The sequence below is a fragment of the Saccopteryx bilineata genome, chromosome 7 (assembly GCF_036850765.1).
Source record: "Saccopteryx bilineata isolate mSacBil1 chromosome 7, mSacBil1_pri_phased_curated, whole genome shotgun sequence".
In the NCBI taxonomy this organism is placed as follows: Eukaryota; Metazoa; Chordata; class Mammalia; order Chiroptera; family Emballonuridae; genus Saccopteryx; species Saccopteryx bilineata.
The window spans coordinates 49,905,882-49,931,282 of record NC_089496.1 but is presented as its reverse complement, the minus strand read 5'-3'; the positions used below and the strand labels follow the sequence as shown (position 1 = coordinate 49,931,282).

The window sequence follows — 25,401 nt, the reverse complement described above, 5'->3', positions numbered from 1 at the left end:
ATGGGCAGCGCCTATTTTTAACAAAGTGAGCATAATACATTTTATCTGCCCAACAGCGATTCATTTTATTTTTATTTTATTTTTTTTTTATTTTTTGCTGAGATAGAGTTTTCCTTACTTCAATTGGTTCAAATTTCCCCCCATAATCTCCTAGATGATGTTTGTCAGTGTCTTCTTTAAAAAAAAAAAAAAAAAAGGAATCTATTGGGGGTGAAATTTGCTAATAAAATTATACAGGTTTCAGGCGCGTAGTTCTACAACACGTCATGTGTGTGTGTGTGTGTGTATGTGTGTGTGTGTGTGTTCACCCCCCCACCCCCCACCCCAAGTCACGTCTCCCTCCATCTCCATCTGTCATCACTGTTGTAACTATGTTTTGTTTTCTCCTGAAAGTTCTATCTCGGAGTGGAGCTGAGGCTGGCAGGCCAAGGGGACGTTCCGGAGGCTGTGCACTCTGACTTTTTAACTTGAACTCCCCACTTACTTTCTCTCTGAAATATTTTTGAGTATTCACCCCCCCCCCAACCCCAACCCCAACCCCAACCCCAACCCCAACCCCCCACACACATCATAAGATTCTGCTAGCAAAACCATGAACGTGCTCACTCCTTGGAAGGATGCAAGTTCACTCAGAAAAATGAAATTATGCTGTTAGATGATTATAAGTTTGCAGTTGTGTCCTATTGTTTGTTCCACCAGGGTAGATCTGACCATTGGGACTCTGTTGCTATGGGGACTAGCCATGGCTGTGCGGCTTTCTACAGCCTCGGAAGAGCCGTCCTCGGGATCAGACCCACCCCTGATCCACCGCCACTGCCGACAACAGCTAACGGGGCCAGGCTGCTCACACGCACCTCCCAGATAACATGGGGGAACTTTCCCCCCCTCTTAGATTTTAATAAAACCAGCAGATGGGAATTCAAACTGTAACTTTCAGCAAGAGCATTAATATACTGAAACGTGCCCCTTTGACAGATACTAAAATGAGCATGAGGCTATCAGGGCGAGCGGATGGAGGAAAAAAAAATAATTATGGAAGGAAGGAAACTGGAAACAGAACTAAGATGATTATGTAGGTCCTCCGAGAAATGCATGAAACCTCTCTCATAAGTAATTACGTCTCCCCCTCACATCCACAGGCGGTGCTCTGGCCTACATGCTTAAACACATCTCTGCTCAAATTGCACCTCTGCTCAAGAGCTTCCGTGATGACCCAGTGTCCTACCTGATTACGCTCCGATTCCTGGTCCTCAGAGCCCTCTGCAGCCGGGCCTGCACTGACCCCCGGAGCCGTGATTCCTAAGCCCTTCTGCATCACCGGGACCTGTAGAAATTCTGGACACCCTCTCTCCCACACACAGAAACAGGTGGAATGTGATCATTCACGTGTGTGTTAATCACATCAATATATATATATATATATATATATATATATATATATATATATATATATATAGCTGTTTACACCCACCACCCAGCTTCGGTAATGTTAATGAGTTTTGGAAAGATCACTTTGGCTCCAGGGTAAGGATAAAGACTTTAAAATCAAAGCAGCCACGAAAGAAAACACGGCCAGGAATGTGAAGTAGATAACTGGATTGGAGGAATTGGAGTGTTTCCGACAGATAGCTGTGTTCTCAGACAGTTCATTCAATTAATATTTCTTAGCTAGATCTATCCCTCTTGGTATCCTGTTTTCTAGTCCAGGACAGCTCCTGTCTCTCCGGGACACCTTCCCATCACTAGAGGGCCTTTCTGATTTTCTCTATGCGAATGAAATTTCACCTTCTTTCTTTGAAACCCTCTTAGCTCTTGCCTTTATGGATATTTTCCTCATGACATATTCCTGTCTGTGTCAGTTCAATTACCAACTTTGATTTCTCCCAGAGATAGAGGGGGCTTCAGGGAAATGACTATTTTCCACTAATGCCACTCTTCCCTGCTGGGACTAGCAGAGGACCCGGCGCGCAGTAGACCCCAAATTAACACTTCCTTGCTGAATCTGTTCACAGACCAAGGAGAGTTTCTCACCCAGTATCAGGACAAATGGAAAGGGCTTTGTCTTATTGGCTAAAGGTCTTGAGTCTTCATGGCCTTTGAGACTTCACTTGGGAAGCGCGAAGGGAAGTTTAGTCCCAAAATAGTGGAATCTAGAAATAGGTCCTTTACAGACAATACAGCAGAACGTACCCAGGATGTGGAACAAGGCTTGGGGGGATGCCTTCTACCTTATCAGAGACAGGGTCCTCGGCATCATTGCCGAATTGCTAAAGCGAAATCAAGCCAAGGCTTAGTCTGCCACTGACCTTCGCATGACAAAAGCAAATTGTCCTCTTGATTGCTTTATTGTTTGAAGTGTGGCTTATCACCAAATCACCACTTTGCCCTGAGTACCTAGAACCATGCCTCATCACAGTTGAGTGCTTAATAATATTTAACGAATGACTGACGGAAGGAAGGGAGGGAGGGAGGGAGGGAGGAAGGAAGGGATAAGCCCTGTATGGAACTGTAGTCTGTTGACCTGAGAAGCCCACTGAGGCTGCGAGCCACAGGGGGGTGAGTCAATCTTCTTACTCCATTCTCTTGGCCACATTCCTCCTCTGTGGGCCATGAGCCAGAGGCCGCCATTATGAAAGAATAACCTAATTCATAAAGGCGACTGGGCTTCATTATAGCAAAAATTCCTTAATGAGCAGACAGCTGAAGATGTAAAAATTCCCCTCCATGTTTACAACTGGAAATTTCTAATTAGGAGCCCAGGACTATTAGAACCAGATCACGTCCGGCCTCTTAAGGTCACCTAGAGACCGCAGGTAACACGCAGGTAACACCATCATGTTAGCGACGGGATAACAAAGGCTTCCTGAAGGTCGGTGTCTTTCTCCGGTCACGCAGTGGCTGAGGGTGGAGCAAAGGCAAGGGACAAAATGCAACCCAGTTTCTCCAAAAACAGAATAAAGCTTTCCTGGGAGAATAGTTCACTGCTTTCTGTTAAACCGTTCCCGTGGTGAGAGAACAATACCTCCCTCTCCTGCTCGAGAGCAGTGACGTCCTGCACCGACAGGCACCGTCTCTTCTCAGAGCAGGGCACAAGGACAGCATTATGCGGCCGCTGCAGGAGCCAGCTAATGAAGGGCCTGGGCGTCAGGTCAGGTGTGAGCCAATTCCACGGTGTTTGGTGGAATGAGTGAGTCGTGTGCTAGAGAGAATCTCGCGTTAAGTAAGTAGAAGAAAGCACACAAACATCAGGAAAAGAATATATCGGGTCTACTAGAAAGTTCTGCCCGTTTCTATCACAACAAGTTTCAACACGTAAGCACACGTTTATTTGGCGCATGTGTGCCTCTCTATTTTTATCACTTAATGTATACATACTGACGTAGCAAATGAACTAAAACAAAGTTGATTCACGTTAGTCTTATGTGTGAAGCGATAGTGTGCCCACGGCTACTGATAAAGTTCATTTACGCCACTGTATTGTATACGAATTTCAACAAGGAAGAAATGCTACAGAAGCATATCTGTTGCATCCACCATATTCCCCGGACTTAGCACCCTCCAACTATCACTTGTTTTTGTCCTTACAAAATTTTTTGAAGGGCAAAAAATTCAAAAATGAAGAAAATATCAAACAAGCACTGGTTCAATTTTTCACATCAAAAGATAAAACATTTTTCAAAAATGGGATATACAAATTGCCCTCACGCTGGCAAGAAATCATTAATAATAATGGCAATTATATTATTTAATAAAGTTTATTGACGGTAAGAAAAATTTGTATTTTGTTTTATTCCAAAAACAGACAGAACTTTCTGGTAGACCTTATACATTCCAAAAAAAAAAAAAAAACAACCCCTCCTTTTATTCAGTAAGTATGTTTACATTTTTAGGCAGGGTGTTCTGGGTTCCTTTTATGTTTTATGGACTAAAAGGGGAAAGATAAGACGTTAGATGATGGTGAAAAGGGAAACTGAGAAGTTGACAGAGTGAAAAAAGTACTAGATAATATAAAAAAGAGGATTTTTTTTGAAATGATCGTCAGAAAAGCAACTTTTAAGAAATATATATCAGAAATGATAAAAATGCAAGTAATAATGGAATAAAAATTTTAAAAAGTGATAAGGAAAAGCTTAAATTTCTTCCCAATATAGAGCAATGGGACCAAGATACTTAAATGATGACAGAGAAACACCATAGTTACTGACATGTGAAGAGCTAAGTGTCCCTGAACACATGGAAGATAAAAATATTCAGACATAATAAAATGAGCTAAGAAATCCCTTGAATCTGCAGATCGAAAGAGCTTATTTGGCAAATAGTCGAACTGCTCAAACAGGCTAGTAAATAGATACAACCAAGTAAAAGTATAAATCTTCAAAGAAGAAAACAGATGAAATTTGATAACCTAGCAAGAAAGAAATCCCAGACTGACTTGACACTTCTCCTTTATAACATAAAATTCCAGGAGTCAATGCCGCCGCACCTATGGAGATTTGAGTTGTGAATTCCACATACCTAGGCAAATACAGTCAACTAGGAGTTAACAAGAGATGCAAGAATACCCAGTGGAGAAAAGGATAGCATCTGCAGTAAATGGTGCTGAGAAAACCGAGTATTCACGTGCAAAAGAACGAGTGGACCCCTATCTTACACTGCTCACAAAAATTCACTTGAAATACGTTCAAGATAAATGTAAGCCCTGAAACCACAAAACTCCTGGAAGAATACAGAGGGGAAACCTTCTTGATATCGGTCTTGCCAACGACTTTATGGATTGACAACCAAAGCACAAACAACAAAAACAAAAAATCAACAAATGGGACTGCACCAAACTAAAGAGCTTCTTCTGAGCCAAAGAAATAGATGATCCACAAAGGGAAAAGGCAGCCTTTGAGACAGAAGAAAATATTTACGAACTGCCTATTTGGTAAGAACTTGATATCCAAAATATTTTTAAAACTTATACGATGCACTAGTCAAAAGAGAAATAGTCCATTTAAATCATTATATTGTAGCAGTGGTTTTCAACCTTTTCACACTTGGGGCCCAGCGCAAATAGGACAGTTATTTTGGGGACTGCTGAGGCATCTGAACTTAAGCAAATTCTACTAAGATCACGGGGTCTAAATCTTCATACAACGTCAGGCTGGCTGGCTCCAATTTCGTGGGCTGGCTAAACATTTCTGGGGACCAGTTCATGGATTTTCCAGGGGTTGAAAAACACTGCATTATAGGACCTGAACAGACATTTTTCCAAAAAAGAGATTCAAATAGCCAGCAGGCACATGAAAAGGTGCTCAGCATCACTTCAATCAGGGAAACACACACATCAAAACCACAGCAAGATAGTGCCTCATTTGATAGAATGATTAGTAACAAAAAGACAAGTGATAACATGTGTTAGTAAGAATATGAAGAAAAGGGAAGCCTTCTCCGTTGTTGGTGGGATTGTAAATTGGTGCAGCCACTATAGAAAAACAGTATGGAGGTTCCTCAAAAGATTAAAAATAGAACTACCATATGATCCAACAATTTCACACTTCAGTGCATATCTGAAGAAAATGAAATCTCGATGAGGAGACAGCTGCACCCCCATGCTCACGGCAGCGTTGTATTCAGTAGCCAAGACACGTAAACAACCCACGTGTCTATTAGCACATGAATGGTGAATGGCTAAAGACTATTTGGTGTATATACACAGTGGAATATTATTCAGGCATAAAAGAGGAGCGAATCTCATTTATGACAACATAGATACAATTTGAGTGCAGCAAGTCAGACAGCGGAAGACAAATATTGTGTAATTTTACTTGTACATGGAATGTCAAAAACAAACCAACCAACCTGAACTCACAGAAACAGAGAGGAGATGGGTGCTTGTCAGAGGCGGGGCTTAGGGCCAATGGGTAAAGCTGGTTAAAGGGCACAAACTTCTAGCTATCGGATGAATAAGTTCAGGGGGTATAAAGTATAACACAGTGTCTATAGAAAACAATATTGTATATTTGAAAGTTGCTCAGAGAGAAGTTTTTAAAAGCTCTCAACACACACACATACGCTGAGACTGTGAGGAAATGGATACTAAAATGATTGTGGCAATCATTATTCATTATGTACATGTTGCTTTGGGCTTCTTAAGCTTACACATATTCTTCATGCATTGTATCTCAATAAAGGTAAAAAAATATAGAAGTAAAAGAGCAGAATTAAAACAAAAGAATGAATTATGCAATTCAAAACTGCAGGGAGGGAAAATGAATGAAATCAGCAGAGAAAAGTGAGATTGAACTCATATGGCCTTGGCCACCCCAACACTCCTGGTCTCGCCTCCCTTGCTGAACCTCTCAATTTTCTGTTTTGGGCTTATTAACAGGAGAGCTTAAGGGTGAAGAATTTTTTAGTTCATTAGCAAAATTGCTCTCCAGAAAGTGCTTTGTGGCAAAGCTAATTTCTTTTACTAATATGAGAAGATTGGGCTCTTTCAGAAGAAGGAAGTTATTTGGATATATGCCAAAAATATGTTTTCTGTCGTTCCTTTGTTGAATGCTCAGTGGGAGTGATTCTCATTAACTCCCTTATTTATCGCGTTTGAATAAAACAGACAAGTCAGTCTTGAAGATGTTAAATGACTGAGGCATTTTAAGTGGCACTTAAGCTCATAAACTATAAACAGTCATTAAGTTTATCCAGAAAATTGTTAGAATCTGAAGTGCTAAAATTGCAGAATGTGCAGAAATAGCAACTTCCAGATCTTCTGGTTTCCTTCCACTCCCAAGAGTAATCCTACAGCTAACATCCCAGTGGATATGAGGAAGAATTAGTTAATGAGTCAGAAACGTGGAAAAGAGGAAAGTGAGTCAGAACAGGTACAAAATTGAAACGCTCCCCCTGTTCAAATGTTCTGGTAAGTGGTGTGTTCTTTGTTTTCACAAATACGGGGGCACTGCTGTAATCAGTGTGAGACAAAAATAGACAAATTAGGCTCGGATTCTTCTCTGATACATCAGTGACCATGGAAGAAAACGCTCCTTTTCAAATAAGCAAATTATGCTTGAGTATGTCTGTAAGCATCATTAACAGATGAGCAGAGGATCCCTGCCCTCAAGAAACTGATTAATGTTCTGTAACTATTGAAAGCCAATACGGCTTTTGTTTTCAGGGAGGTTTTAAAGCCAGACTCAGTGTGCATCTCTGTTGGTGGCTTCTAGAGCATTTGTCTTATGACCTTTTCTATCATCCTGTAGTCCTGGGTGACCTAAAAGGACATTGGTCAGTTTGAACGCCACAATTCAAAAACTGTCTTTGATGCAGTAAGTCCACTTCTGTGAACTTCCCTAAATAACAAAGAATGCTCACAAGATTTAATTGTGAGAATGTTCACTGTAGATTTGCTTATAACAGCCAATTTTTCTTTGGAAAAATAGAAACAGCCAACACTAGTATATCTAAATAACGGGGCAATCATCTCTATCCCGGGGTGTGGAGAGCATGTGGAGGGCTGATATGCGGAGGGAAGAGGCAAGAAGAGGAGAGCCTGGCTCTCGGGAGGAAGCATTCTCAGAGCTGGAGAATGGGTGGTCAAACAGACATTCTTTGTATAAACTTCTTTCTCAATGAAAGTATGAAAGAGACGCTACGCAGAGACTGCTACTTCCCGCTAATCTCTCGTTCTTCCCTAGGAAAAGAAACCTGGTTTTATACCAGCCAATGGGCCCAGGTTAAAAACCAACAAGCAAACAAACAAACAGCTTTTTCTTCAATTAGAGCTGACAAATGAAGTGCAAGTAAAGATGAACAGATTAGAGTTCTAGGAAGGCCGGCTAAGAGGGGCACAGGTAGCTGGCAAGGGCCCCTCCTTTCCTTCCTCCTCTCTTCCTTCCTATTGACTAGAAGTTGGGCACAATGATGGGAGTTCTAGCAGCCATCTTGAACCAAGAGCCATCTTGACCATGAGCTAACCTTGAAGAGGGAAGTCTTTTAATGGTTTAGAAATATAGATGAACCTGGATCCCCAGTGATCAGGGAACACATTATGAACCCTGACTGTTTACTTTCAGAACTCCTTATGTAAGGTGAAAATAAATCCTTATAAAAGTGAATCTCATTAACAGTGAAGTGGATAAAGGAATTGTGGTAAGAGGATACACCGGTGGCCAATAGACATATGAAAAGATGCTCAACAGCGGTAATCATCAGAAAAATGTAAATTAAAACCACCATGAGCTATCACCTCACACCCGTCAGAATGGCTCTCCTCAGTCATCCCTCAAACAAGAAGTCTCGGTGAGGATGTGGAGAAAAGGGAACCCTCGTGCGCTGTTGGTAGGAATGTGGATTGTGGATTGTGGCACAGGATTAAATTTCCCAAAACTCTCCACTGCCATTACTAGAACACAGTACCACCTGACAAGGTTGAAATGTACCAAACACTCCTTTCTGACAGTCATTTACCATTGCTTCTTGTTAGCACTTAAACTTAGTAATTTTTTTTTTCATTTTTTCCTACAGTCTGATTCAAATTCGACTCATATGTCAGCCGTCTTGTTCCCAGAGCTCAGGACTTCAAGCTCACCTTAGGCTGGACCTCTGGGCGTCTCATCTGCCCTCCCTTTCTGTGGAATCAGACTCTTTCCTTGGTTACGTTTTGCTACCAGTTTGAACTTGACCCATCTCTGTGCAGGTCTTTTTTTTATAGCCCATTTTCTTAACCTGAGAATGTTTTACCATTCCCCCTCTAGATGTGATACAGACATACTTCAACTATACTGGCCATTCTCCAAAAATCCATATTTAAGCATCTTGGTTATTATTTTAAGGTACTTATACCACGACTACCAGTGATGTTGCATGTCAGTTACATTTCAAAAGCAATGCCCACGAATTTAAATCTGCAAATAATCTTCAAATAATCTATTTGAGACTTCACTTTTATTATTGAATAGGGATCATTCTGGTCCACTTTCTGGGATTTCTTCTTTATTATAATATGGTATAGTACCATAATATAACCTTAGTGAGCTAGGGAGGCTTCTGGGCACAGGGAGGGTAGAACCTTCTAGAACCCTGTGGTGGCACTAATATTGGTATTTTCAACTCTGTTGTGTGTAGTAAGTTATTTTTACAAGGGCATCTCATGGATACTTAAATGTGTTAAATTTGCTGGAAGAAACATTCAGATATGGGTTTTATATCCCTGTAGAAATTAGTCCCAAATTTTCTGAAGTCCTTTGGACGGATAGGCTACCATGTCTGTTGGTAAAATATTGACAGCGAGAGGCCTTGGGAACTTTTCACACAGCTCATTTCTCTCCCAGCCGCAGCGACATACCTGTGATGGCCAGCTGAGTGACAAAGAAGGTCATTCTTGACTTCCTCTTCCTCCTCCACGTGGAGAACAACACAATGGAGTTTCCAACCATGGTGAAAACAAAGAGGACCCACAGAGTTATCAGCTGCTCAGTCTGTGAAAAACAAGCAACAGAAACAGGTGCACCGTGAGGACCAGGGCATCTGCAGAGCGTACGCTCAGCTTGGGCGCTGGACTGTCTTCCTTCTGCTCTCCTGTCCCCACCTGTCAAAGCTCTCCTCTCCAAAGACCAAAGACCCATGGTCCTCATTTACACCGATAACTGTGGAAATTGGTGCAAACTTTTAAAATATCTGTTTGGCCCTGGCCGCTTGACTCAGCAATAGAGCGTTGGCCTGGCGTGTGGATGTCCCAGGTTCAATTCTGAGTCAGGGCATGCAGGAGAAGCAACCATCTGCTTCAACCCTCCTTTCCCTCCTCTGCCTCCTCCTCTCTCTGTCTTCCTCTCCTGCAGCTGTGGCTTGAATGGTTTGAGTAAGTTGGCCCTGGGAGCTGAGGATGGCTCCATGGCCTCACCTCAGGTGCTAAAATAGCTCTGTAGCCAAGCACCAGCCCCAGATGGGCAGAGCATAGCCTTGTAGGGGACTTGCCAGGTAAATCCTGGTTGGGGCACATGCAGGAGTCTGTCTCTCTGCTTTCCCACCTCTCACTTAGTAAAATAACTAATTAATTAAAAATAAATAATATATCTGGCAATGTATGTCAAGAGACCAAAAATGTAATATATTCTTTGGCCAAGCAATTTTAAGTCTATGTGATAAAAGTCAAGGTGTGAGAAAGAACGCTATAATCACAAAGATGTGCATACTTATTGTAAGGAGGAACTGGAAATTGTTTAAAGATAACAGGATCATTAAGTAAATAAAACACTTCAACTCAGTGAACAATTATGTAGTTATTAACCATGACAGCCATGAAGATTATGTAGCCAAATTAAAAATGCCCATAATGATAAGTGGGAAAACATGATAAAATTATATACTGGGTATGATTACAACTGCAAAATTATATATGTAGGAAGAAGACAGAAGAATACTAAAATGTCAGGAGTGGTTATTTCAGGGTAGTGTAGTTATGGGTTTTCTTCATCTTTTTCTTTTGACAGGATTTTATAATATAGTAATATTGAAGTTCTACTGAAGAATGTACAATTAGTAAAAACGAAGGAAAAAAGCAAGAATGCTACTCGTTTAAAATGCCAAGTCCTTCATTAAAACGTTTTCCATGACTCCTTCAAAAGAAGCTATTCATTTGTTTAAGGTCCACAGCCCAGAAAAAGCAGAGGCTCCAGGCACCGGGATGGGCGGGACACGAGGCTGGGTGGTGGGTGAGAAGCTTGGGGCCGAGAGGGTCCGGAGGCAAGCCCCAAATCAGACGTCAAGAGGCAACCGAGCGGGTCCGGGCAGAGTCCTGGTCTAAAACTGAAGCCTGAGTGCTGTTTGCAGGAGAAGGGAGGAAGCCCCGCCAGAGGAAGCCCCTCGTGATGGTATACAAGGCTACATCGTCAGCCTGGCTGGGCTGTGGGGTCCAGCCTGGTCAGGCCCCAGCGTAAGATGCTGACGAGGACGTGGTTGACATCTACCACCCTCGACTGTGAATGAAGCGGATGACCTGTCATGTGTGGGTGGGCTTCATCCAAAGAGTTGAACATCTTAAGAGCAACAGCTGAGGTGCCTCAGAGGAGAAGGCATCTTCTTCAGTGATTCCGAGGACAGGAGACTAAGCCTGGCTTCCGGCCTGCGGCTCCTTCTGTGGACTTCAGTCTGGCCAGTCCCCATGGCCCCCGGGCAAGTTCCTCAAAACGCGTCTCTCTCTCTCTCTCTCTGTCTCTATCTGTCTTTCTCTCTCTCTGTCTCTCTCTCTCTCTCTCTGTCTCTCTTTCTCTCTGTCTCTGTCTCTCTTTCTCTCTCTCTCTGTCTCTCTCTCTCTGTCTCTGGAGAACCCCAATGACACACACCCTGGAATCTCAGGTATCACAGCAGCACTGTCTCTTATATTAAATGAAGTTCAAATTATGCAGTAACTGATGAATAGATTTTCCTTTAAAAACTAGAAAAGTGCAGAGAAAGCTCAGCTCCCCTTTGACACGAACTCTCCATCATGATGAAGTCTCTTCTCCCAGAAGGTAAACATCATTTTGATTAACTTGTGTTTCCTCCCAGTCCTTTGAAAAATACAAGATAAGAGTGCCCGTGTGCGCGCACACACACACACATACGTATTTTTTGTGTGTGGGTGCCGGTTTGATATTTACTGGACATACTGTGCATAGGGAGGGACGGCTAAAGAAAAGCTGATATTTTTTACACAGTGAAGTAAAACATGTCAATGGAAAGAAATGGGCTTCGACCCCAGCCGGACTCGGGATCTGATGCTTTGCTACTTGCTAGATGTCTGATGTGTTGGTAAGCGATAACCTCTCTGAACCTATTTCCTCATTGATAAAATGAAGACGAAAAAAAAAAAAGGTCTGCCTCAGAACACCTGTGATGGACACGTACTATGATGGCAATGCAGATCGCTAGTTCCGTATCTGATGAACAGCATACGCACACTAAAAATAGGGTTATCGCCTTCCTTCGTCTCATGGACAGCGGATACATAGGTTTGGGAAGTGATTTATAAATAACTCCCAGCCTTTTAAGAACAATGCTCAAATTCACCCTGTTCGCCCTATTCTCTGTTGGAATTTCACCTGAGCCTAACAGGATTCTCCCTCCACCCCCTCCACCCAGGTACTGATGTGGTCCTCGCACTAGTATTTCCACAACTACTGCAGAATAAAGTTGGGGATTAAATGCTCCCTAGTGGTCACAGGAGGGAAAATTCCAGCCAGACGCTCAGTGCTGAGTAGAACAGGTGAAACCCGGAATTTCTCAATGACAAAGCGCTAGAGTTATGTGGACGCAGCTGCACGGTTGTGGTCTCAGGGCTAATTTACTTTGAAGCTCAAGCTCTTGTGGCCACTCATTGCAGTCGGCTCTCTTCAGGCCAGAGTCCCAACATGGGATTTAGAGGGATGAATCGCAGTATTCCCTTCTTGATGTTGGTGCTGCCACAGGGCTGGTCCCTGGAATTTGACTCCATGGGATATGTTTCCCATGAGGGCAAAATTGTTGCCCACAAGGGCAAACATTAGGTCTGGGTCACTGTTCCAGGTGGCATCCTTTCTTTCTTGTTCAAGGTGCTTGGTAAGTATCTGTAGGATGGCTGAATGGTTGATGACAAATGCAAGGGTACTTAGACGTATTCTAGGAAATGTTATTCGACATGGGGCTTATCTCAGGAAATACAGAACATTTCGTTAGGTGGCTCTAGTTGGAACTGAATAGGACAGACTTGTCTGGAGAGGAAGACACGATTTATCCAAACCCTGGAACCTGGAAGGAAAAAATGTCTAGCCTTGGCCAGATAGCTTGGTTGGTTAGTGCATCGTCCTGAAGCACAGAGGTTGCCAGTTCAATCCCTGGTCAGGGCACTTACAGGAGCAGATCAGTGTTCCTCTCTCTCTCTCTCTCTCTCTCTCTCTCTCTAAAAATCAATAAAATAATCATTTAAAAATGTCTGAAGGATCTTTAACAACCGTATGGTGAATGGGCACCCACATTATTTGAGCGACTCCATTAATCTCGCTCCTGACCTTGTCAGTTTGCAACGGACAGTAGGTGATCGATAAATCTTTGCTTCGATTGTCACGTGCCGAGCATTGTTTGAAATGCTGTACTTACTGCTCACTTCATCCTCACAACCTGACCGATGACATGTCACAGTCCTCAGTCTCCCAGGGAAGAGATGGGGCTCAGAGAAGTCCCTAACCTGGTACACGTGGTTCAGAAGCAATGCAGCTGAGATCTGAATATTGTTTTGCTTAACTGGGAATTCCGTGCCCCGCCTCCTGTCGCGGTTTTCTGCTCTAATATGCGGCTGGACATGGTGAGGTTGCCTCATTTACTTTCAATTTTCAAGTGGGAAACAGATCTTCATTTTCCTTCTGACCCCAAATTTGTCTGAAGCTGGATTTCTGGAGCTGGGTTGGTTTTGTGACGTTACCGTTTGGCTGAGGAGAAGACCTATCTATGCTCAATGTGCGTTTGAACGGACAGACACTGGAGCCCTGTATGGCTTCCACACGACACCCTCCTAAATGCCACACGAGATGCAGCCACATCCTCTGGCCCGGCGATCATGGAGCCTTTCGTACCCCTCACATTTTCGTGGTTTATTGCCTGATTATTGTTACTCCTGGGGTGTTGAAGAGGAGTATCTCAAACACAGGAAAGAGCAAATACATCTTCCTTCCCAAGAGAGGACATAAAGTTCCCAGAGAGGTTATAATTCAGCCTCTGTCCTCAGCGAGCAGGCAGAGGAACGGTGCTGACTTGTCACTGAGACCAGGGGGGCACCTGTCACTCACAGCGCCCAGCCTCTCAGGCTGCTCAGAGCCTCTGTAATTTGCAGAGGTGGGTTGGAAATACCAGGAGCAGAGATCTGAGAACATCTAAGGCCATTGCAGATGAATCACCATGCAACACAGGGAGCTCACGATTTAAAGCGGGACAGGTAGGAACAGACGGCAAAGCTTTGGGTTCCTTAATTGGGACCAGGGAATGAGACACAGTCGGAGGCTCCGGAGACCCCTGGAGGGCAGCCATGTCTGAACAGTTGGGAACCACTCAGTCAGGCGTTGGTCCCAACAGGCCCGTGTTTCACCCTGCCCGCTGCTTCCGAGGGCACCGCCAGGTGGGAACAGCCAGGAGCAGGGAAGCAGGAGGCCCAGAGGGAGGACTGCGCGTGCTCGGCAGGGCTCCCCTGGGCTTCTTCCCCACGACCACCTCCTCCTGATGACACTCCCTTTGAAAATGGGCACTTTCACCAGCCTTTCCTGGAACTCGGCCAGGAGACACCCTTGCAAATACAGTTGAATTCTCGTCATCACACCCTCTATCTGCATTCACCCTTTTTGATGGTTTTACCTAGGCCTAGAGCTATTCTATCTTGAATTATCCAGGGCATTCTTTATTTCTCTTATTCAATGATAAAAAAAAATACATATAGGCCCTGGCCGGTTGGCTCAGCGGTAGAGTGTCGGCCTGGCGTGCGGGGGACCCAGGTTCGATTCCCGGCCAGGGCACATAGGAGAAGCGCCCATTTGCTTCTCCACCCCCACCCTCTCCTTCCTCTCTGTCTCTCTCTTCCCCTCCCGCAGCCAAGGCTCCATTGGAGCAAAGATGGCCCGGGCGCTGGGGATGGCTCCTTGGCCTCTGCCCCAGGCGCTAGAGTGGCTCTGGTTGCGGCAGAGCGACGCCCCGGAGGGGCAGAGCATCGCCCCCTGGTGGGCAGAGTGCCGCCCCTGGTGGGCGTGCTGGGTGGATCCCAGTAGGGCGCATGCGGGAGTCTGTCTGACTGTCTCTCCCCGTTTCCAGCTTCAGAAAAATACAAAAAAAAAAAAAAAACCCAACCAAACAAACAAAAAAAAAACATATAAAACAAGACATTTTAATGCATTACTATTACAAAATATAAAAAAGTGATATAGCAACATAGAAGTGGGAATGTTAATTCAAGTTTTATATTCTTGTAAAGCTCCTCATCGTTACAGGTATTCAGAGCAGGAATGCTGGTTGCACCCTCTGACTAGGGGCTGGTAGGACAGGTTGATGGGGGCTCAGGCAGGAAGAACAGAGAACATGAATGGGACGGGAGGTATTGGCACAGCCTGGGTCTGTCGAGGTTGACAGCAGGGCTGTGGACCAAAGTGGTTCCACATAATTGTGGACTAGGCCATTCACTGAACTCTCTGTAGGATATTAGAGGGGGAGGCATTTATCCTGAGGGAGACCCTAGGCATATATATTGTGGTGCAGAAACGATACTCAGGCCAGAAGTGGGAAAACTGTTCTTTGAAACCACATTGTTTTTTTTTTTAGTTTTTTTTTTTAATTTATTCATTTTAGAGAGGAGAGAAAGACAGGGGGAGGAGCTGGAAGCACCAACTCCCATATGTGCCTTGACCAGGCAAGCCCAGGGTTTCGAACCGGCGACCTCAGCATTTCCAGGCCGACGGTTTATCCACTGCACCACCACAGGTCAGGCCGAAACCACATTGTTTTGAACATGATTATACTGGCTTGTGTTCTGTATACTTAAGTTCAACAAACATTTATTGAGAATCTTATAGCAAAGTTCAAAATACTTTGGGGATGGAAGGAAGGCTAAGACAGGAGCTCGTAGTCTGATGGGGGAGGCATATATGTAGAGAAAAATTTTCAGTGTGACCTACTGTAATGGAGAACTTAGGAAGAGGCTGGCCAGAAGGTATATATGTCCTGGACAATTTAACATGTGAGTCATGTCGGAAAAAGTGAGTAGAAAGTAGCCAGGCAAAGAAGCAGGATACCTGGCCAAGTATGGGAGAAAGCAGCGGACAGATGGGGACATCCCTGAACACTAGGTGTGGTCACAGAGCAGAGAAAGGCGTATATGTAAATGAGAAACTGAACCAGTGTTCTGAAAACCAACTATTTCAAAAACAGGGCAAGGTCCACCCCACGTCTTTGTCCTGAGTTGGAAGAACTTTGCCACCAAGAGAAAAAGATTCTTCCCCATCTGGAATTTTCTTCAGTCGTCATCCTTGCTGGAGTAATGGCCTTTGCCCTACCTCTCAACGCCATTGTCACAGGTGACAGAATGCAGCTGAGTCGCCTCTCTCAGACTGGGGCTGAACAGGGAAGCCATTCGCTAGTTTTGCTTCCAGGACATATTAAATAACTACATCAGCTCTTTCTACTCTGACCGGAAAGGGTTAGGAGTCCACGGTCTGGCATATTTCATCATTACTGCTGGGGGTCAGAGTTCATGTTCAATTAGCAATGTTAATTCCCTTCTGCCTAACTGTTCTCATTTCAACCAGTTAGGTGCATAGGACTCCATTTGCATAACTGCCTGATTGTGCTTTCTGGTTGCTAACAAATCCTCGGATTTCACCAGAAACTGAACCGCCAGGTGTCCCACGTGCATTTAAATGGGAGTCACTTTCTGTGTCTCATTCTGAGATCACAAGAAGCCCTCTAGGTTAATCACAAACAGGAAACTTTGGAAACTTTGAGGCAATTAACTTCTGGGATTCTATCTGAATTCTTATAATACACCAGACCGGGGATATTAGACACCATCTGAAAACCCGCCGGGCTCGAGGTCCAGGAGGTAATTAATATTTGTTGAACGAGTGAATCATCTGCCGTGTGCTGAGAACTGAGATTAACATTTATATTGCTATTTGAGTTCTAGACCCTTCAAATATTGAAAACTAGCATTTGCTTCAAATTAGGTCCAAATCCCTACAAGGTAGTAGAAACCAAGGTAATTACTGGGAAATAAAAATATCAAGAAACTATTCTCTCTGATGACCCATGTAATGAAAAAACAAGTCTGTGGGATTTTATTTTTTTGTTCTGGAGGTGATAATAAACAGTGGAAACTGACCGAGGACACTTCCCCTCCCCCGGGGGCGGGGGAGGGGCTTAGCTCTGCTCACACCTCGATACTTTCAGTGGATGATTTCCAGGCCAGCCAGGGGGTTCAGAAGAAACTGGGGCAACTGGGAAATGGAGGAGCAGAAGCAGGTGTGCGGCCAGGGCAGGAAGCTGAGCATCCTGGTAGGGGACAGGGAAAGGAAAGGGGTGTGACAGGGACTCAGCAGAAGGATTCCAGGTGGAACGTCCTAGCTCACATGTAGTCAACTCCGGGCCTCTCGCTGTTCCTAAGGTTTCACTCCCTAGTATCAGTCACGTAACTTTTCATGACCGCCCTCCGGAAAAACGTCAGTTCTCAGCGTCATCTGTTGGGTGAGTGAACCACGGCACGGGCAGATGCAAACTGCCAAGGTCATAGAGCCAGATAGGGGCGGCGCTGGGACTCGGGCATTGGGATCTGGGCCTCATTAAAATGACGAAGAGTGGAGAGCCCGAGTTTATACCTGGGGATGACGAGGCTATGTTTTCTGTGGTCAGGTGGCCTGAGAGGTCCAGAGAGAAGCCGGATGCAGTTAGAGAGAAAGAAAAGTTAGGTGCCTTGTCCACGTGGAGTCCATGGCTGGAAACACTCTTCCCGGCTACAGCAACAGGGAAGTATTTCAAGGATGTCAAGATGACAGTTTTGAAGCCTTCATGGACGAGCTCAGCCCCTCTCTGTTGCTGAAACCTCCCCAGCCAGGCAGCCAAGGGCTCTGCTCCACCCGCTCACAGTGGAAAATCTTCGCCCTGTCTATGTGGACTGAGGAGAAGCGGTCGGCATCACGCTTGCAACGTGCCTCTCGGAGGAAGGAGATCAGAGCCGCACGGAGAGAAGTGGCTTCTTCCCTGGTGAGGAGATGTGCCTTTTGCACATGCAGAGCAGAGAGCCCGGAATAAGAAGTTTGGAAGGAGAGTGTGGTCCATTTCCTCACGCCAGAGAAATTAGCTAAGGTAGTGGTCCCCAACCTCCGGGCTGCGGACCGGTACCGGTCCGTGGGGCCATTTGGTACTGGTCCACAGAGAAAGAATAAATAACTTACATTATTTCCATTTTATTTATATTTAAGTCTGAACGATGTTTTATTTTTTAAAAAATGACCAGATTCCCTCTGTTACATCCGTCTAAGACTCACTCTTGACGCTTGTCTCGGTCACATGATACATTGATCTGTCCCACCCTAAAGGCCAGTCCGTGAAAATATTTTCTGACATTACAGCGGTCCGTGGCCCAGAAAAGGTTGGGGACCAGTGGGCTAAGGGACACAAGAGTGTTACAGGGCACAAGGGGAGACAGGTGTCAAGGAAGCAGGACACTGTTGAGAGAACATTCTGGTGCCACCTCCACAGGTTAGTCCAGAAAGAGGGAGGAAGAGACAGAAAGAGGGAGGAAGAGACAGAAAGAGGGAGGAAGAGACAGCGCCCGCTGAGTGTGGGGCTCGGGATGAGGGGCGTGCGGGATTGAACCCGGGGCGGGGCCGCCCCCGGGGATTTTCCCAGCTCTCCTGGTGTGAGAGTCGTCCAGTTATGATGGCCACGTGAGGAGAGAAAGAACCGGAGATTCTTCTGCCGCCCAGATTTGGGAGTGAAGGAAGTGAAACGTTTCATTCCCAGGGAGGACTCAAATGTTGAGCCAGGACTGAGAGAAGGACCTATGTCCCCGAGGGGAGTATGACCAAGGGACGCTGTAGCAGGAGGCAGTGCGTGCCTGACCATGGCCAGTGGCGATCTACACAAGGGTCAGGGCCAGGGTGGTTCTTCCGAAGGCCGGAGGAACGCCTCAATCTCCGAGGCCCACTTGGCTCAGCTCCCGCCTGGGGCTGGCCACCTGCCTTGTCCCTGCTGCACGCGGGAGCCCGCCAGATGTATCAGTCACACACAGGGACGTTTAATTGACAAAGCTTTCCTTCCTCACAACCAGAGCGCACAACTTGGGAACTTCATCCTTGTGGGTCCAGCCAGCAACATCTGTGCCTTTCTCAGTGACACGGAGAGAAATTGGCCATGGTGGAGCTTATCTAAGGCAGGGGATTTGAAAGTATGGCTCCAGGTTTGTGGAGCGGAAACGGGCAGTAAAGAGCAGGCCTTTAAAAATTACTTGCGACAACATGGATGGACCCAGAAACTATCATGCTAAGTGAAATAGGCCAGGCAGAGGAAGAAAAATATCATAAGACCTCACTCATTTGAGGAATCCAAGGAACAATGTGAACTGAGCAACGGAATTGAGACAGAGGAGGGATCAAAGGGGCCAGAGGGAAAACGGACAGAGGGAAAGGGGAGGAGAGGATGGGACCAGAGAAGGGAAAGAGATTGGTGAAATTATATATACATAACACAGCGTTATAGAGAGCAGGACAGCAAATCCTGGAGGGAAGGGGGAAGGGCGTTGGGGGGAGGGGGGCAACGGGGATGTTGAGGGGAACACAGGGATGAGGGGATGTATTCGGTGGGACACTTGAATCTATGTAAACACAATAAATTAAAATCAATAAAAAAAAACCACACAGAAAATAAATTATTTCATTAAGCAAAACGAATAGTAATTTCCTTTGAGCAGCTGTAGGATTCAACTGTAGAAACTCCAAATGAACAGCACACGGAGTGGAACTGATTAGAAGAGGATGAGAAACGCAGGGTGTGAAATCAGTATCCCTTGTTCAAAGGTGCAGGACATATACCGGCCGCCAGGGGGACCAAGAGCTGCTGGGATCCGGAAGGGGCATCACCGAGGTTGTCCTGGGGTCCAGGGCAGGGTGGGAGGCTCAAGCAAGCCCTGAAGGGGTGTGATGCCACGAGAGGGGGTTTCCAGGAAGCAGCCCAGTGGGCGGAGAGGAGCCGAAATGACAGTCACGAAAGGGGGAAATCATGGTCCTCAGTAGGCAGACTGAGTTCTTACCAATAAATTGTCAAACTAAATATATGACGAAAACCAGCCCAATGCAAGTAGTACACTTAAACACCATACACTGAGCTCCTGCTTGAAGCCTAGTGTGAGATAACTGGGACATGGGTGGAACGGGAGTTTGCTTTTGCTTCACTGACGGAGGAAGGGCATGTTAGAAAGTGCACAGTGAGAGCCAGCAGGGAAAACCCCACAGAAAGGGGACGGACCTCACACTTAGAAGCTCCCGTTTGCAGACAAACAATGGTTAGACTAATTGCGGAGCATTTGTAACTACCCACTTAGGGAGATTCAATAAAAAGATTTGTCATTAGGTGACACCTAGCTGTCTTGTTGCTGTGTCTCCCCTCACCTTAGAGCAATAAAAGTGAATTCATTTGCATTATTGTATAACTTAGGCAATTTACTAATTGAGACAGGTTCCCTGCCCAGTTACTTTGAATTAATTCTCATCTTTAAGAATCAAAAGATTTAGAAAACATTGCTCGCGAAATGCCTGGCAGAGTTCACGGCTATTATGAAGAGGCGATTCATCATTCCATCTCTGTCTGCCCCTTGGATGGCTTTATCTTCAGGTGCCCAGTTTACTGTCTGATGAGACCTGTCCCTTCCTCTGGGGAAACTTCTGGTCCCCTTCTTGAAGCCTGGATAATCCCTTACTGCTGGGGGTTAGGACGTGAGGAAGTAAGCTGGACAGGACCTGGGACGTGTGAGAAATTGGAAACTGGGAAGGGGAACCCGGGCCTGAACTGAGGACCTTGACCCCAGGACCACACAGTGTTAGCCCCCTGAGGTTCACGATAGAGGAAGAAGGCGGTGGACTCACTTCTGACCCCCTGCTGATGTCCGACGACATGCTCAGGATGGCAGAGTCGGTCTCCAGGGTGGGGAGCAGGGCAAGAATTTGGGGGTGGAGATGGAAAGGCGGAAAGGGGTCTGAGCCTAGAAGCGCAGAGCGAGTACGATCGAGACCGGGATCTCCTGTCTTGGCCACAAGAGCGCCGGGGGTCAGAGGAGAAGTAGAGGTTGGTAGGGTGCTAAGAAGCCCAGACATGCAGTCCGAGGCAAGACAGCTCAGTCTAGACAAGGCTACAGCACAATGGCTATAGGTTCCCTGTGGTTACACTGGGTAAGGGGCTATCAGTCCATGGTGCCACAGCGAATTCCATACCCCACCCCCCAGAAGCTATAACTTACCTGGGTCATGTAGGCTTCGAAGTAGGATAAGGATGCCCTGAATGTCCCTGTAGAGAGGGACCTCGGAGCGTGTGGCTGGCAGAGGCCAGACAGGGTAGGGCAGGGCCAACAGGTAGAGCTGTGGTTAAGAAGGCCCCCACCGCTGTCACAGAGAAAGCAAGCTTTCTGTCGCCCGCGCTGACAACACGTGGGCGATGGACAGAAACAGAACCCCACCCTTCACTTCTGCACCAAATGTTTGTTGCGTGTGCCTGAGATGGTGCTGGTTTCTGGAGAGGATCTAAAATGGACTTCAGAGGCTGCTTGCATTTGAGGAACTTAAATACTGAAAGGGCAGATGGAGACAGAGCTGGATGAAGTAGCAAAGGGGAGAGGGACACTCTATGACACTACTGGAACTCAGAGCAGGGAGGATAAGTCACGGGGGGCTTCAGGGAGGAAGCAACCCAAAAAGAGCCTTGAAGCGCAAGTGGAACTTAGATAAACACAGAGGAAGATGGAAAGCAATTCCGGACGGAGGGACACTCCATGAATTGTGAGGATTAAATGAGCTACTTCGGTGAAGTCATTTAGAAGGGTTCTCAGAGAGACAAGATGGCGCTGGAGTAGGCGGACGTACCAACATCTACCTCCCAGAACCAAAGTGGATTAAAAGGGTTCCCATCACCGAGGAAGCACACAGCAACTGAGATGTCTGGCCCTAGCTGCTTTTACTGCTGTTACCATTTTTATTTTGATGATATATATTTTTTTGGTAAAGGCAACGGGGGTTAAAAGGGCACACTTGGAAGAGAGCCAAGAAGCCCAATTCCGACTTTCTTCTTGGGCTGCATGTGGGATGAAAGCATCCCCGTGAACAAGGGTTTGTCTTAAACTTGATTTTGTCAGAGCTGTTTCTGTCTCACCAGGGCATCCAAAGTGCTTATGCTCCAAGGGGCCGTGGAGAAAGGTGACAGTGAGACGTTTAAAGTAGATTCCCAGGAACACCACCACTGACTCTGACTGCCATGTTACTAAAAATCACTGTTTCTAGTCAATGCTTGCCTCTCTCAAAACATAAAACGGGACACGGTAGGTAAGCTCTTGGCCTGCCCTCTTTTTGCTTCTCTCTGCACCTGGTGGTCCAGCTGCTTGGTGGCAAATGTATGTGCCCATCGGTATGAGATATAAACGAGGTGACTGCCATTAGCGCTCCGAGGTAATGTTGCTGGGACAGAGCAGAGCCACTGGTAGAGAGAGGACGGGGATTTGTTTGTCCGAATATTCAGAGTAGCCCTTTAGGAGCTGTTATTATTATTATTATTTTTTTTTAAAAAAATGGCAAACGGCCTTTCAGCCAGAGAGTGGTTATTGCCTGGGTCTCAGAACGAGCGCCTCAGTGCTGACTATTATCCCTCTCGCTCGGCCGGTCCCTCTCCACTCCGCCCGCTGTCGCGTTCTATAAATATCAAAGAGGCTGCAGAGGCAGCAGCTCTGAGAGCGTCCCCGTGCATCCTGGGCGCACTCAGCCGCTCCTCCAAGATAGTGTCGGGGCTGCAGGCGGCTTTTATAGGGGGGCTACTCAGTTACCAGTAAACGGCAATGAACTCTAATTTCAGTGTGCTAATTGTGTGTGTATGTGTGCGCGTGTGAGTGTGCGTGTGCGGCGCTGACCAGCTGGGCTGCACCTGTGCGTGCCTTCGGAGGTGACTCCAAGGGACAGGCTCCCGTGCAGCCAGCCTGAGTCAAGTGACTCATCTGGCTCCACTTTGCTACAGTGCGTCTTGGCCCATGGGGAGCGCGAGGCTGGCCCTGGGGACGGCTCCCCACTGGACATTTTATTCTTGAGCGTTTGCACAGAAGCAGAGCTCTCTCATAGAGAGACTGTGGTATTACAGTCATTCTACCTTGCTGGCTTACACCGTATTATTTCCAGGACACCAAGAGGGTTTTTCAAAAGAAACGGCTGGATTTTTTTTTCTTGAAGTGTTTTTCCTTTCGGGTGTAAAGGACCAGTCTGAGACCTGGGAATTATTGCTAATGATGGGACGCACGGCGGGGAAGCGTGTGAAATACCCTGACGTCTCCAGCTTCCTGAGGCCGGGAGCAGGAGACTGCTGCTTTCCTGACGCCCGGGTTTGGTCCCGACCACACGCAGCCTTGTTGCCGAAGAGGGAGCGGTATTCTCTTAACGGGAACCCTTTCCTCCCTGTGGCCCCTGCCTGCTTTCAGGTTGAAATCTCACTCTGATTCTTTTATTTGTTCTGGGAGAACACTTGTTGCGGTCACACCACTCACTGCTGTCCAAGAATCGGTTTTTTTACTGATAGTCAATGCAAAAAAGCATCGACAAAGAAAGGGTGGTCCGTCCTTCCTTCCTGGGTCTGTGTCTCTGTCCTGGCATCTCCTGTCCTGGGGGTGTGGGGTTTACCACCCCTCTGATGTTTCTAGCAAAAAAAACCTCACAGCAATAACTCCTACAAGACAGACATTTCAAGCACAACTATAGGATTCATTAAAAATACTTTCACTTAAGGAAATGAGAAAAACTTAAAAAAAAAATCATCCACTCCTAGTCACACATTTTTATTAGCAGCAGTAAAAAAAAAAAAGAGCTGTATTCATAAAAACCTACAATATAGGTCCTTGCATGATAGACACAACTTGTGGGTTTAGCTTATCAGTTTCATTCTTTTAATAAAGGAATATAAACGGCCCGCATTTACAATACTGGCTACTTAGGTTTTAACGAGGTCTCTTAAATTCTACTTTTCCCATTCTTAGCAGTAGTGTTCAGAAGGGGCAGGGGGCACTCACCCTGAAGGAGGAGTAGAAGGAGCCCCACTCCTCTTCTTCCACCGCTTCCGAGAAAGTTGTGGGGAAGCAGACGGCTGAGTGAGCGTCCAGGGTCTGCGTGGTCCCGTTGGAATCGGGGCCGTCCTGGGTGAAGTTGGCTGGCATGGCTCAGGTAGGGTGGAGCCCGGCTGTCCCCGCGCCCACAGCCAAGGCAGAGGGTCCAGCTCCTCCTGAGAGCCGGGCAGCAGCTGCACCTCCTCTGCCTCCCAAGGCTTCTGGCTGGAGCTCGGCTCGGCAGCGGCACAGAGCCCTGCCGGAGCCCACCTCACTGAAGAGCTCCGCCTGACGACAGGGAGGACTCACGTGCTGCTCTCTCCTCGGAAGCTCTGATCAGGAGCCGGCACAGCCTCCTCCGCCCACAGAGCCGCCCAGGGCCCGGGCCTCACCCCCGGGGGCTCGCCAGAGCCCCCTGCAGCCATCCACAGGGCGCCCTGGACAGGCCTCCCTGCCCGGTTGTGTGTTTCCTTCTAGGAGGGACTCCTCCCACACACCCTTTTGCTACAGTTTCAGCAACAGAGGAATTGGGACTGATCAGCAGGTTGATTAATTCAGGTCGTGGTTGCACTTCTGAAACCCAATCATAATTGTGCATTTGATTTGTTTCAGCGGAGGTTGCCTCCGACTTCCAGTCCTCACTCAGCCGTGGACTCAGTAGCTTGCACTTGATGTCAGTAAACGTGGGCAAATAGCACATTTGTACGTTACCCTGCCGGTTCCACTTTAGATCTGCACAGGGCAGTTCTCTGAGAAGCCTGGGGTCCGTGTCTGTCAATAAGCCACGGTCCCTTGTGACGACGGGATTCGTGCCTGGGAAACACTTTATTTTATTTTTATTTTTTATTTTTTTTGTATTTTTCTGAAGCTGGAAACGGGGAGAGACAGTCAGACAGACTCCCGCATGCGCCTGACCGGGATCCACCTGGCACGCCCACCAGGGGCGACGCTCTGCCCACCAGGGGGCGATGCTCTGTCCCTCCACTCTAGCGCCTGGGGCAGAGGCCAAGGAGCCATCCCCAGTGCCCGGGCTATCTTTGCTCCAATGGAGCCTCGGCTGTGGGAGGGGAAGAGAGAGACAGAGAGGAAGGAGAGGGGGAGGGGTGGAGAAGCAAATGGGCGCTTCTCCTATGTGCCCTGGCCGGGAATCGAACCCGGGTCCCCCACATGCCAGGCCGATGCTCTACCGCTGACCCAACCGGCCAGGGCCTGGGAAACACTTTAAATGCCTCAGGGTTGTGTGTGTGTGTGTGTGTGTGTGTGTGTGTGTATGTGTCAGAGATGGAGAGAGGGACAGATAGGGACAGATAGACAGGAAGGGAGAGAGATGAGCAGCATCAATTCTTTATTGTGGCTCCTTAATTGTTCATTGATTGCTTTCTCATATGTGCCTTGACTAGGGGGCTCCAGCAGAGTGAATGACCCCGGCTCAAGCCAGAGACCTTTGGGCTCAACCCAGCGACCAGGGGGTCATGTCTATGATCTCACGCTCAAGCCAGCGACCCTACTCAAGCTGGTGAGCCCGCACTCAAGCCCCTGACCTTGGGGTTTCCAGTCTGGGTCCTCTGTGTCCCAGTCTGGTGCTCTGTCCACTG

The 25,401-nt window shown here is 46.6% G+C and overlaps 1 protein-coding gene across 2 annotated transcripts in view; it reads right to left on the bottom strand.

The window, feature by feature from the left end:
• Positions 1-23,917, bottom strand: part of NPSR1 (neuropeptide S receptor 1) — a 99,823-nt gene extending 75,906 nt beyond the window's left edge. For both annotated transcript variants that reach the window (XM_066239764.1, XM_066239766.1), the window contains exons 1-2: positions 23,774-23,917; positions 9,329-9,461 (exon numbers count right to left, since the gene is read on the bottom strand). In XM_066239764.1, the coding sequence (XP_066095861.1) occupies positions 9,329-9,461; positions 23,774-23,917 (277 nt within the window). The remainder of the gene's footprint in view (positions 1-9,328; positions 9,462-23,773) is intronic.
• Positions 23,918-25,401: the final 1,484 nt, after the last annotated feature.